General features: G+C 52.4%; 2 protein-coding genes across 5 annotated transcripts in view; one reads left to right on the top strand and one right to left on the bottom strand.

Moving 5' to 3' along the window:
- The window catches only part of TATDN2 (TatD DNase domain containing 2), a 31,111-nt gene extending 27,499 nt beyond the window's left edge, over nt 1-3,612 (top strand). For both annotated transcript variants that reach the window (XR_005528300.1, XM_039231378.1), the window contains one exon: nt 2,899-3,612. The gene's annotated coding sequence lies outside the window, so the exon portion shown is untranslated. The remainder of the gene's footprint in view (nt 1-2,898) is intronic.
- A 59-nt stretch (nt 3,613-3,671) lies between these two features.
- Nucleotides 3,672-8,424, bottom strand: GHRL (ghrelin and obestatin prepropeptide). 3 transcript variants are annotated; one of them, XM_039231417.1, is made up of 5 exons: nt 8,414-8,424; nt 7,590-7,711; nt 7,248-7,364; nt 4,539-4,647; nt 3,672-3,763 (listed from the first exon to the last, which is right to left on the bottom strand). In XM_039231417.1, the coding sequence occupies exons 2-5, from the start codon at nt 7,695-7,697 to the stop codon at nt 3,744-3,746; spliced, it is 354 nt and encodes a 117-aa protein (XP_039087348.1). In that variant the 5' UTR covers nt 7,698-7,711; nt 8,414-8,424; the 3' UTR covers nt 3,672-3,743. The 3 variants fall into 3 exon arrangements, with proteins under 3 accessions (XP_039087348.1, XP_039087349.1, XP_039087350.1); XM_039231418.1 differs by having other exon boundaries at nt 7,596-7,711; XM_039231419.1 differs by having other exon boundaries at nt 7,248-7,361; nt 7,596-7,711.
- Between the last annotated feature and the right edge of the window lie 5,528 nt (nt 8,425-13,952).

Here is a 13,952-nt window from a genome sequence, read left to right as displayed (position 1 = left end):
CGTAGGTAGTCAGGCAAGGGAAGTAGTGACCGAGAGATACAGACCTGGGTACCATACCTCTGGATAGGAGTCAGCAGCAGATTTGCTGAGTGACTTTCAAAGTTACTTAATTCCAGTTTTCTCCCTCCTAAGTGGGCTTGTGCAAGTTAACTGTGACTACATTGAGCACGTACAAGTTTATAGAACAATGCCGAGGGCACGGCAGGCATGCAGTAAATAGTGGTGGTTAGAATAATTGAAGGCCTACTATGCCTGGTGTCTGGTGGGGGGGGTACTGTGTTCAGTCTTGACAGTAACCTGGGGAAATGGGCGTTTTATGTGTGATGAGCCTGAGAAATTCATTGTCTTGGTCTGAATCCTACATCTGGAATTCAAATTTGGGTCTTGAGTCTGAAGGTCCTAGCTTTCCATCACATCATGATCCCTGACCCAGGAGACTACTTGGCCCAGAGTGGGTGCTCAGCATCTGTTTTTTCTTTCCCTCACTTCATTCCTTCCTCCCTCCCCTTACTTCCTTCTCAAATTAGCTAACATAAAGTGTAGGCTGGGCTTCAGGAGTAGATTCCAGTAATTCATCACTTATGTATAACACCCAGTGCTCATTCCAGCAAGTGCCCTTCTTAATGCCCATCACCCTTTCTTCTCCCACTACCATACTCCACAGCATCTATTTCTTACAGAAATCACCTAGGCAAGTGGGAGAGTGCTTATGAGTCCTTTGCGAGAGGAGTAAGCCCTTGTCTTTGTTTTGGAAGCATCAGGTGATCATATTCCCCTCATGGCCTGAACCCATGCCACCCTGGGCCCGATCTATGCATGCTGCTTGGGTCGCTCGCTGCCTTCCTGGACCACTTTGACCACGTGTGGGCCTTGGATCCTCCTCTGGGGTGACAGTGCAGGAAACAATCAGCAAAACAAATGCAACCGTTGGAATGGGAGAAGATATTTGCGAATGACCTGTTAGATAAAGGGTTAGTATCCCAAATCTATGGAGAACTTCTCAGACTCAACACCCAAAAAACAAATAGTCCAGTGAAGAAATGAGCAGAAGACAGGAATAGATACTTTTCCAAAGAAGATATCCAGATGGCTAACAGACCCATGAAAAGATGTTCAACATCACTCGTCAGAGAAATTCAAATCAAAGCCAGATGCCACCTCACACCTCTCAGAATGGCTAAAATGAACAACTCAGGCAACAACAGATGTGGGTGAGGATGTGGAGAAAGGGGAACCCTTTTGCACTTTTGCTGGGAATAAAAACTGGCGCAGCCACTCTGGAAAACAGTATGGAAGTGCCTCAAAAAATGAAAAATAGAGCTACTTTCTGACCCAGCAATTACTCTACTAGGTATTTATCCAAAGGATACCAAAATGCTGATTGGAAGGGGCACGTGCACCCCAATGTTTATAGCAGCGCCATCGACAATAGCCTAAGTATGGAAAGAGCCCAAATGTCCATGGACTGATGAATGGCTAAAGAAGATGCAGTGTATATATATATATATAAACACACACACACACACACACACACACACACACACACACACACACTGGACTATTACTCAGCGATGAAAAAGAATGAAATCTTGCCATTTGCAACAACCTAGATGGAACTAGAGCCTATTACGCTAAGTGAAGTAAGTCAGAAAAAGACAAATATCCTATGATTTCAATCATGTGGAATTTAAGATACCAAACAGATGAACGTAAGGGAAGGGAAAGCAAAAATAATACAAAAACAGAGGGACACAAACTGTAAGAGATTCTAATACAGAGAACGAACAGGGTTGTTGGCAGGGTGTTGGGTGGGGGATGGGCTAAAGGGGAGATGGGCACTAAGGCACTGGTAGGGATGAGCACTGGGGGTTACGTGTAAGTGGTGAATCACTAAATTCTCTTGGAAAAAACGGCTGCGGGCCTGGTTAGTGATGATCAGAGCTGCAGCCCTACTAAGTGGTAGAGCTGGGTTGTGGCCAAGGTGCAGGACAGTGTGCTGGTCTCTGCATTGGGGCTGGGGGCTGAGGAAGGTCCTTTCCCTCCACTTGTACTGCCTTTCTCCCTCTTCCCCCCTTCGCCCACTGCGTTCACCAGTATCTTAAGTTCTTTCTATGGTGAATAACGCTTTGCAGTCTTACTCCTGAGGCTTAGAGGTAGATGCTTTCAGAAGCAAGGTTGTGGTGTGCAAAGTGCCAGTGTCCTCAGAGTCTGTAGGCATCTGGGAGACGCAGGTACGGGTGTGGTAGCCCCAAGGGATGGCATGGCATGTCCCCGGCAAGACTGGGGCTAGAGACATGGGGGAGGTAAGTGAGCATGATGTTGGCTCAGTTTTGTTGAGGACGCCACCTGGCCGGGTCTGAAGTTTCAGAGGTTTTATATGAGAATCAACACGGGTTCATGCTGGGGGGGGGGGGGGGGGGGGGGGGGGGGGGGGGGGGGGGGCGGGGCCAGTAGTAAATCCGGTTCTCCTGTGTGCTGTGCTGCCTGAATAGACCAGGATCCAGTTGACTCTCAGCCCCTTTAAATAAGCCATTTAATCGCCCGAGGATCTTGTTAAAATGCAGATCCTGATAGGGTAGGACCAGGGCGGGGCCCAAGATTCTGCACTTCTAAGAGGTTCTCAGATGGTGGTGGTCCCTGCCCAGGGTGGTGGTTGGATTTCAGTGTGCCTGCCGAGTCTGATCAGTGGGTAGTGCCCGTGCTGCTGTGCCTTGCATGCCAGGCGGCCACGGTTTTACTCCCGAAAAGACCTGCTTCCTCCAGCTCTCTGACAAAGGCTTTTCCGGACTGTGCCTGTTACCCCAACTCTGTGCAGAGGGTTGGCCTACACATTTCTAATAGGTATTGGCAGTGCTTCTACTTGGAGCCTCCTCATTCTTTACCCTTTTCTCTCCTTAGTGACTCACCCATCCTCTGTCATCACCGGCTCCTTGAAATCAAGTCACACGTTTACGCTAAAGTGTAAATCACTAATAACTGATGTTCCTCCCGAGAAGGCTGGTATCTTCAGTGGAACTAAGTTGTGGAACTTAAGGATCACGTCTCAGTTCAGCTGTGAGCTAGAGTTGAAAGTGTTTAGGGACCTGCCTGGTGTCAGTGAAGTAACCGAGGTGGTGCCCAGCCTGGCCTCCATGAGATGGCGTCTGCTTCGCCACGTCCTTACGGGGGTGGACAAGGAGGAAGGAGAGAGGGTGACTTCAGCCCTGTCTGGCCGCGGCTGGTAGCACTGTGAGCGCCGCGCTTAGGTATTCCTTCACACGCCTGCTTTGGCATTCCCAGGATCCTGTTCTGATCTCGAAGGTCAGTTCAGTGGATGTTGGCCCTGACAATGTCACCCGAAGTTCCCCGGTCCCCGGTCCTTGCTGTTTGCTAAATAGCTCTCATTGTAACTTCTCTGTGCTCAGGAAGCTGTGCTATTGACAAGAATGGTCTTTCTATCGTCCCCTCCCTCCCACCCTCCCCTCCCTTTCTTGGTTTCCGAAGTATGCACACCTGCCTTACTACATAGCCTTCTTTGCTCTTCCCACCGACCGTAGATTTAAAAAAAATTTTTTTTTCAACGAAATGTCAAGTTTTCCTCTTTGGTGAAATAAATTTCCATTTTGAACATTCGGCAGTGTGCATGTTTATTCAGCTCATGAGCTAGTACCACCCAGACCTGGGGGTTGTTGCAGAAACTGTAGAAAAGCCAGGCAGGCGCGCTCAGCGTGGGAGGAAGGCAGGGGGTCCAGTCTCGTGGATCGTCACTCATCCTCCAGGGCCTCTGAAAAGCAAGAGGTCAAAATTCAGTGTCCGTTGTCCTGCCGGTGCCATCGAAAATGGCTTTGCTTCCGCAATGGCGATGTGGCAGGTGGCATGATGTGACGCAGGGAGGGGGCGTTGGCCTCGGAGGGTGGACTGTGTGGGCTGTGGCCTTGTCACCCGGAAGCCAAGCTGTGCTTTCCTTCTCTGCACCCCCAGGTAAGTGCCATGCGCCCTGCCTGCCTCCCGTGGCCGCTGGGGGTGGAGGGTGACGCCATGTTGTTAGGGAAGTGCTTTGCGGGTTGCAATGTTCTTCCAAAGCTTCCAAAGGCGGCTGTTTGTCCCCGTGATCAGGAACAAATGAATGGTTTCTTTTTACAAGCCAAGGAGGGATTCAGAACAAAACCAAGAAACCTTTGCTTAACTGCAGAAGAATCTATCCTGATTATACCGCTAATTCCTTCTGTTCATGAAGCAAAGTTATATAACAAAGGTATAATTTTATGCACTCACAGTTAGGAAAGTTGGGGTTCCGGGGGCCCCAGAGTTAGTCAATGTGCTAGTTCTTGGAACATAGCGAGTATGCTCTTGAAATACGAAGACTGCTCAGCTCTCTTCTGAGCCCCTCACAAATCCCAGCCCAGCCCGCTGTCCTGCAGACTTCTGGGAAGGAGGAATTAGAAGCTCTTTGAGAGGCACTAGCAGGGGAAGAAGACTTCTCTTGTGTCACCCTTAGGCCGAACTCACATTTGGGACTCCGTGGAGACTGAAGTGACCTGACTGGGGCAAGGACTCACCATTGGTCCCTTCCCAAAGGACGTCCTGAAGAAACTTCCCCAGCGCCTGGCCGTGCTGGTGGTGCTGAGCCCCTGACAGCTTGATTCCAACATCAAAGGGGGCGTTGAACTAGGAGGAGGGGCGGGGAAGACCCAGGAAGCATCAGTCAGAGGTCCCACCCTCTGTCCCAGACACACAGTCCTCCCAAAGGAGTCCCTGGGCTCTCAGGGTCTCCTCCCAGGAGGGAGGACGGCATGCGGGCCCAGCAGGGGTGCCGAGGGACGGCTCAGCCAGGTTACTCTGCCTTCTTAGGCCCGTTCTTCCCGCCCCGGCCATCTTTAGGGGACTTACCTTGCGCTCTTTCCGTACCTCTAGTGAGGTTGCTCGTATGAGCTGTGGGGCTCCCTAGATCGCTCCCACTCCCCCTTGTAGTTTGGCAAGACTGAAGTTTGAGTCGCCAGTGGTAGAAGTTCAGACTCCAGTGGGGAGCCTGGGAGGAGCGTGGGTCTCGCCAGGGTCCTGGCACGAGCCTGGATGGTGGCCCCCACCTCCTCTCCCAGCCGTTCTTCCTCTCCTGGGCACAGGCCTTTCCCTTTCCATGAAAAGTCAGACAAGAAGCTGACCTTTGCCTGGAAAGATGGCCTGAGCCAAGTGCTCCCTTCTTTCTGTGCCTCTGTCTCTTCCCTTCTACAGGGGAGCCCCTGATTGCCCTGCCCTGTCAGCACTCGGGCAGATGATTCACTGAAGCCCAGCGTTGGGTAAATGGGGAAGAGCTCTGTTTGCAACCACCTCATGGATTGCCTCCCTTGAGAGCGGCTATAGCTTTATCTCTGTTCTTCCAGTAGCTGCCTTGGTACCTGGTACCTGCCTGCATGCTGGTCACTGACATGTCGCGAGTCACTGAGGGAGTCCTGTGCCGGGAGGGAGCCTTCAGGCATCAGTCCTTCTGCCACCCGCCCTCCCACCGGGAGGCCTGGGGAGGTTGATGACTTAACGAGGTGGCCAAGGCCTACAGCCCGGGACTCCAGCCCGCCGGTCCTGGAACCTTGTCTGGTCCTGGGCTGCAGCGACACCCAGCACGGAGCCCGCCCCCGTCTCCGCCAGGCCGGCCCGAGGCCTCGCCTCCGTGCTGGGCGCAGGCCTCTGGGCTTCTCTGCCAGCAGGTGCTGCTGTCATTCTGTTTCACACGCGAGCAGACATGCCCCAGAGGTTATGAAAAAACCAAATAGCTGCCTGTTGGGAAGACCGGCCTTGCTCGTCTCCACTGTGAGGGTGGAGAGAGCGGGGAAGGACGTGATGAGTTTTTAGGGAACTTCGGCCCGTCTGTTCTCTCCCACAGGCAAGTGCTTATTTCTCTTCCACCCTGGGGCTGGCAGATGACCTGAACAGACTTCTCAGCAACCACATGACCATGGATCGGCGGCCTGCTGGCTGGCCTGGCTCCTGGGACCGGGCGGCCGCATGGCCACTCCTGAAGGGGAGGTTTGCTTCTGGTGACTTGAAGGCCCATTTGGCCTCAGTGCCTCCTGAGTTCTGTCGGGGGTGGCCGGCCAGCCGGGGGAAAGGATAGGACTTGGTCTCAAAAGTCTTAAGGCTCTGAAAGTCAATTCCGGGAGGCACATGCTTGGGGGACGGGTGGGGGCCCGAGATGGGGGCCCGGTGGAGCCTGGCGCAGGAGGGGCTCAGGCAGTAGGTTCAAGAGCCCGGTGGCCAGGGTGCGGGCCTCCCCGCCTCCGGCGCAGCCACCTCTTCCCAGGCCAGCCTTTGTGGGAACTGGAAACTGGTTGCCCCGGCCCTGCCTTGAGTCACCAAGCCACCGAAACCTCTCCTGTCTGTGCAAACAGAGCCGTTAGCCCGGCTGCGGTGAGTGCCAGCCGCAGGGGCTGCCGGCCTCACCGGGAGATTCCCCGGTTTTAGTCTGAGGATTTGCCGGAATCGAATGGGGCCCTCTCATGTGGTGTAGACGAGGCCCCTGGGAGCACCCCTCAGTTCTGGTGAGGGTCCGAGAGAGCAGGGCTCGGGAGCTCGTGCCTGACAGAAGAAGCTGCCGGGGAGGGAGGGTGGCCGACTCACTCCGGCTTCTCAGGCCAGAGGAGACCAGCGAGGGGGACTCTGGGCCGCTGTGTTCACTCTGTTTGCTAGACCCGGGGGGCAAAGGGGGCTTGGGAGCTGGAGTCAGCTCCAACCCCGCATCCCGCCTCTGCCACACACCGGCTGTGGCGCATCAGGCACGTGACTCACCTGTGTGACCTGCGGTCCCTCGTCTCTAAAACGAAGGCAATCATTTCAGCCCTACTTGCCGCACAGGGTGTAGAGATTAAACGGTGTAGAGATTGAACGGTGTGCAGTGAGGGGAAGGCAGTTCATAAGTGAAGTCTCGGTCAGTAGACACGAGCAGTGCGACAATCGCCACTATTGAGGACTCCCCCCTGGAATGTTCTGGCTCCACTGCATGGAGGCTTCTGTTGCCACCTGAATGCTTGTCAGAACCATGACCTGAAGCACAGCCAGCCTTTCAGGGAAGTGCACGGGCAGCCCCTACAGAACCCCTTTCCTCCTCAGCACGCCCATCGGCCTCCTGACGGGAAAAGACCTGGTAGAGCCCAGTTCAGAGTCAGCTCTTCTTTTGCTGTTTGACACTTAAGTAGGTGCTAAGTGGATCCCCATCCATAGCCTGCCCTCTGCCCTCCGCCCTCCCCTCCACTCCCACTGAAGCCAGAGGGACCAACCCGGATTTCCAGCTCATCCTCCTCCCCTTCCACTTGACTTGGGTTTCCTGGGCGGAGCGAACCTTCCAGAGCTCGGGGCTGCAGTTTAGGTGGTGGCTTCTTGGACTCCTTTCTCTGCTGGAAAGAGAGATTCTCTTTTTAGGGCCCCCCCCCCCCATATACTTCCAGAGGCAGGTGAGGTGTGAACCTGTGGTCAGACGCGGATTTCTCCTTTGTGCTCGTGGAGAAAGCTGAAGAGTAGAGTTGGGCCACCGCCCAGGCCACCCTACTGGCTGCTCCGTGGCAGGGCCGGAACGAGATCCCCCTGTTCGCATGTGGGGCTCTGTGGGGGGAACCCCTCACCTGTACCTTCTGGTGTTCGGGGCTCAGGAAGCTGGAGCCCGCCATGGTCAAGTCCATCCACAGCACGCTGAAGAGCAGCAGGCTGCACACAGCCCCCAGGGAGGGCATGGCGTCAGGCAGGCCTGCAGGAGAGAGGGTCTCTGGGCAGCGGGCCCTCCCCCGTCTCCCTGGGCCCCAGGCATCTCAGGGAGAAGCCCAGCAGGCAGGGTGAGGGGACTTGGCCCTGGGATGTCACTGCTGAGCAGAGGAGCTCTTCCTACCCCTGAGAGGGGCTCCCTCTGCCCACTGCCCCCAGGTAGGAGCGAATGAAAGGATACGTGCCCTCTATTCCCAGGCTGTTGGGCAGTGGGACTCCCCATGTTTGTCCTGGACCCCAGGGAGCTTGTGCTGAATTTCTTTTTTTTTTTTTTTAAGCATTTTAAAAAATATATTTTTATTTATTTCTAGGAGAGAGAGAGAGACAGCGTGAGCAGGGGAGGGTCAGAGAGAGAGGGAGTCACAGAATCTGAAACAGGCTCCAGGCTCTGAGCTGGCAGTCAGCACAGAGCCCGATGCGGGGCTCGAACCCACGAACTGTGAGATCATGACCTAAGCGAAAGTTGGACGCTTAACCGACTAAGCCACCCAGGCGCCCCTTTGTGCTGAATTTCTTAATGCAGGATCACAGAGCTGGACCAGCAGGGTCCCCAGGGGATAGGGGGCTTGGGGGCTTCCTGCTGCCCCATGCCGCGCAGCCTCCCTTTGTTCAGATGGGCCTGCGAATGGGCAGCAGTCACAGTGAGTTAAATCCATAAACCCACACACACAGAGTAGAGAGAGCCTACCTGGGGTTCCTGCGGAGATGGTGCCCCGTAGCTGTGCGGTCCTTATGTAGGAAGCCCTGTGTTTGTTTTAAACTCGCTCCCCCTTCCTAACTTCCTGCGGCTGCTTTACATTCTTTGGGAACTAAAGATGCTCATGTCCTCTGGGTAGAGATCAACAGTGGGGTCGCATGCTCACCTGTTCCAGCTGTCCCCAGGTGGCCCCCGCCCTGCTTCAGGCGGGAGGAGGGGGGCTCGGGGTCCAGGCCAGCTTTGCTGCTCTCTGCTGCTCTGCGTGCTCCCCCTTCTGAAATCCCTCTTCCTTCTGGCTACAGTGAGGTGATGGCCACCAGATATTTAAGAGCTTTTCCAGCCCCAGCATGCTCTTCTCTGTGACGCTGCTCTGGCTTCCCCAAACCTCTGGAGCTCATGGGGAGGCTGGCTCCTGAAATTCCCACGCTGCCCCAACCGAGGAAGTGCCACGAAGGAGGATTCTGCTGGGAGGGATGGTGGCGGGCGGGCAGGCTCCCCACTGTGCTTTCCAAGGAGGAGTGGGCCTGGGGATCTGGGGATCTGGGGATCAGGGATCGTTTCCGGCATGCTTCGTTTGCCTTGGTGTTTCCTGACATCTTGCCCTAGCCAGATTCTCAGAGGGAACAGACTGGCCCTGGAGGCAGAAGAGCTCTGGCCCAGTGCTGGGCACGGGTGACTTCTCCCAGGGTGATGGGCCCCTGTGTCAGAGCCACTCCTCAGAGCAGCTGTGAGGATGACGTGAGGTGATGGAATGTGAAAACCTTCCGAGGTGTCATGCACACGACCACCCCTTCTGTTCCGGGGCCGTGGGACTTGCAAGTGTGTGCCGCAGCCACACGTGCTTGGGTGAGGAGCTGGTTAGCCTCACAGGGGAGTCCTTCCCTGTCTGGAGAGCTTTATCTAATTGGATGCCCAGGCAGTGGCTTCTAAGGGCTGAATGAGTTGTCTCCACAGTAATTCTGGCATTTCTGAGGAGGAACTCTCTTCGGGCTGGAGCTCAGGGCTGGGAGGTCAGGAAGGGCTCCTTGAAAGAGGCAGATGGTGAGAATGGAAGGGAGGACACCCCAGCACGGAGAGTGGTGTGAGCACAGGTGAGCGGAAGGTGTGAGTACGGAGCATTGGGGTAACCATGAGAAAGCTGGCTGCCTTGCATGAGGGTGTCCATGGGGGAGGTCGTGAGGAATGGCCTAGAAGGAGGTCCCAGGTCAGGTTATGCACAGCCTCGAAGGCCTTGCTAGCTCAAGGAGTTTGGGTGTTATCTGTAGGAGGGAGGCCCGAGAAGGTTCTTGAACAGAGGAGTGGCAAGACTGCAGAGTACAAGAGTTTGGAAAGACCTTGGAGAGCTGGGCGGCTGGACTCTGATTCCCCGGAAGGAACCCTGAACACCAAAAAGGCCCCAGTCCCCTCAAAGCCACACGGCCTTCAGTGGCAGATGCTGGCTCCCCTCAAAGCCACACGGCCTTCAGTGGCAGATGCTGGCTCCCCAGGCTCCTGGCTGCTAGGTCAGTGCCTTCCCTGATAGACCGTCCTGATTACACAGCAAGCGTGGGATTCTAGGAAAATCCGCTTGCTCTGAGACGGGTGGGACTGGGGTTGGGATCCACTTAGGATATGGAGGCAATAGAAAGCTGATCATCAAATGGCTGGCCACCCATTTAAGGGGGGCACTGGATCCTTGCAGAGCCTAGGGGCAGTGGAGACACAGGAGGGTCTGGACTGAGCCCCTTAGTGGAAGGTGGGGGACTGAGTACTTCCTGCTGGAAAACCTCTCAGAGCCAGTCCGCCCTCAGCCCCGCAGAGAGTGAGCACATCACCAGGAGGCCTTCTCCCTTGTCAGCCACCCGAGCTTAGATCTCTTGGTTCCTGGGTGTGGACAAACCTGGAGTTCTTGGAGACTTGTTCAGAGCCCCTCCCCCCAAAGGAAAACCAAACAAAAGCCCTCAGAAACCTGACTGTGGTGACCAGGCACCTGCTGAAACACGAAGCCTCCACTTAATCCATCCGGATGCAGGAGCCACCAGTGTTGATCCTAGATAAGGCCACCGGCCAGCAAACAGCCCTGCTCGCTCTGTTATCTTCGGGGAACAGAGAGGTGGCCTGCGTGTCTGGAATGACCCTAGCCACATACCACAGAGTTGAGGCAGCTGGAAGGAGGAAGGAACATCTGATGGATGTCAGAACTGGTGACGAAGGCGTCAGGGGGCACCCAGGGCTTTGCTCACTGCCCACTCACAGTCGTGGAAGCAGGGACAGGCATGGGGTGGGAAATGTACGCGCATTGGAACCGAGAGGAGTCTGGAGGAAGACAACGCGACTCTGGGAAATGACTGACCTTCCTGAGGCTCATTTTCTTCCTCGTTCCTTTCGGGTGTGGGTCATCCCAAGGGCCCCCCTGTCCTGCGTCTCTCCCAGCACTAGGCGTGCGCTCTGTACACCTGCTTCCTCTGGATTGCTTGCTGGCTGCTGGTTTCTTTGCCGTTGTGGGGCCTTGAGGGCCTGCCTTAATGAATGGATGAGAAGCCCTCATCCCCTCTGGATTAACCGCTGTGTGTTAGTGGTGTCTGAGAACAAATTACACACTTTCCACTACACGTTCATTTCTACTCACAATTAGTTGGCTCGGGCAGCACTTTTTTCATCAGTTGGGCCAAACCTTTTTTCTGAATGAGGCAGATTTGGGGGTTGTAGAAAAAGGTTTTCATTTTTTGGTGCTGGGGTTGCAGATAGAAATTTTTTCTGGTTGGGTTTCCTTTTTTGTCCTGGTTTCCATAACTCTTAGGTCGGTGTTCAATAGAAATACTGTGCCAGGCTCAACAGCCTCGTAAGTATTTTAACTTCCGTTAGGAAATGTAAAACCAGGTGAAATCAACTTGATATACTTTATTTAATATATATAAAATATCAGTTTGAGGGCACCTGGATGGCTCAGTCGTCTGAGCACCCGACTTTGGCTCAGGTCATGATCTCGCACCTTGTGAGTTCGAGCCCTGCGTCGGGCTCTGTGCTGACAGCTCAGAGCCTGGAGCCTGTTTCGGATTCTGTGTGTGTGTGTGTCTCTCTCTGCTCCTCTCCTGCTCTCACTGTCTGTCTCTCTGTCTCTCAAAAATAAACATTAAAAAGTTTTAAAAGTTTGATATGTAATCAATCTAAAAAAATGATTAATGAGCTATTAGACCCTGGTTTTCTTTTTACAAAATCTCTAAAATTCAGTGCACCTTAAATATTTTCTGGCACATCTCTGCTCATACTAGCCTCACTTCCAGTGTGCAGTAGCTGCACGTGGCTCGCGGCTGCCATACTGGATAGCACCGTTCTAGGTAATCATGAGTATCGTTCTTATACCTTCCACAGGCTTAGCCCCACTCTTTTCCATGCCTTCTGCTGTCTGAGGCAGGTCGTTTCCACCGAGGCTTCCCATTGTCTGCTATCATGGTGCTGGGGCCCCAGGAGTTAGTCTCTTTCCCGCCTTCTTCAGTCTTCCTCTCCAACGGCTTTTGCTCTCAGCCTTAAGATATGCCCTGGTCTCTAATCCTGCAAAGGTCTGTTTGGCACTGGTCTGCTTCCCCTCACCCTACCACCTCCAGGCATAACTTCCTTGCCCTTCCCCTGTATCTTCCTCCGTGTACACTGGCCCCTCAAAACTTCAGAGAGGACTCCCGTCTACACCCTGTGCTGAAGCTGTTCTCCATGTGTTTCCAGTAATGTAGCTGTAGCCTAGCGACCACTAAGAGACATGGTATCTCAGAGTGAGGACTTGAACGCTGTCTGATCTCAGCTTGTCAGTGCAGACTTGTGCGGGGCTGCACTGCATTTGTGGCAGAGCTTATAAGAACACTGGGTATTTGTATGCCTGATTCTCCAATTGTGATCTAATAGGCCTAAAAAGTGGGAGCCCAGAGTCTGTATTTTTAAAAATTTTTATTTATTTTAAATGTTTATTTTGGGGGGGTGCATATGAGTAGAGGAGGGGCAGAGAGAGAGAAGGGGGAGAGAGAGAATCCCAAGCAGGCTCCATGTCCAGTACCGCACGGAGCCCCACACAGGGCTTGATCTCATGAACTATGAGATTACGACATGAACCGAAATCAGGAGTAGGATATTAACCAACTGAGCCTCCCAGGCACCCCTAAATTTTTGTTTAAATTCCTCTTAACATACAGAGTAATATTAGTTTCAGATATACAATAAAATGATTCAACACTTCCATACAACGCCCAGTGCTTATCACAAGTGCCCTACTTAATTCCCATCTTCCCACCCACCTCCCCTCTGGTAACCATCAGTTCTCTGTAGTTAAGAGTCTGTTTCTTGGTTGGCTTCTCTTCTATTTTTTCCCGACTAACTTTAATTCCATATATGATGAAATCATAAGGTATTTGTCTTTATTTCACTTAGCATTATACTCTTGAGCTCCTCTGTTCATCTTGTCATTGCAAATGCCAAGATTTCATCCTTTTTTATGGTTGAGTAGTATTCCTCTGTGTGTGCGTGTGTGTGTGTGTGTGTGTGTGCGCGCGCGCGCACGTGTGCGCGCCATATTTTCTTTACCCATTCATTAGTTAGTGGACACTTGGGCTCTTTCCATAGTTTGGCTATTGTAGAAAATGCTGCTATAAACATCAGGGTACATGCGTCCCTTTGAATTAGTCTTTTTATATTCTGTGGGTACACCTACTAGTGCAATTGCTGGATTGTTCTATTTTTAGGGTAGTTCTATTTTTAAGTTTTGAGAAATCTCCATTCTGTTTTCCACAGTGGCTGCACCAATTTGCATTCACACCAACAGTCCAAGAGGTTTCCCCTTACGCCACATCCTCACCAACAGCTGTTGTTTCTTGTGTTGTTGATTTTAGGCATTCTGGCTGGTGCTTTTGATTTGTATTTCCCTGATGATCAACAGTGTTACACATCATTTCATGTGTCTGTTGGCCCTCTGTGTGTCTTCTTTGGAAAAATCTCTGTTCATGTCTTCTGCCCATTTTTAATTGGATTATCCATTTTTTGTGTGTGTTGAGTTTTTAAAGTTCTTTATATATTTTGGATTCTAATCCTTTATCAGATATTTATTTAGATATTTATCAGATATATATTTGCAAATATCTTCTCCCATTCCTTAGGTTGCCTTCTAGGTTTGTCGATAATTTCCTCTGCTGTGCAGAAGCTTTTTTTTAAAATGCAGTATTAATAGTTTATTTTTGACTTTATTTCCCTGCCTCAGGAAACATATCTTGACAGAAGCTGCTATGGCCAATGTCAGAGATATTACTGCCTGTGCTCTTTTCTAGGGTTTTTATGGTTTCAGGACTCACATTTAGGTCTTTAGTCCATTTAAAAAATTTTTAAACATGTTTTAATTAATTAATTAATTAATTAATTATTTTTTTTGAGAGACACAGAGCGTGAGTGAGGGAGGGGCACAGAATCTGAAGCAGGCTCCAGGCTCGGAGCTGTCAGCACAGAGCCTGATGCAGGACTCGAACTCAGGAACTGTGAGATCACGACCTGAGCTGAAGTCAAACGCTTAACCTAC

The sequence above is a fragment of the Hyaena hyaena genome, unplaced genomic scaffold, assembly GCF_003009895.1.
Source record: "Hyaena hyaena isolate Hyena2069 unplaced genomic scaffold, ASM300989v1 scaffold_56, whole genome shotgun sequence".
Lineage (NCBI taxonomy): Eukaryota > Metazoa > Chordata > Mammalia > Carnivora > Hyaenidae > Hyaena > Hyaena hyaena.
The sequence above is the reverse complement of the archived record's forward strand: the minus strand, read 5'-3'. Positions and strand labels throughout refer to the sequence as shown.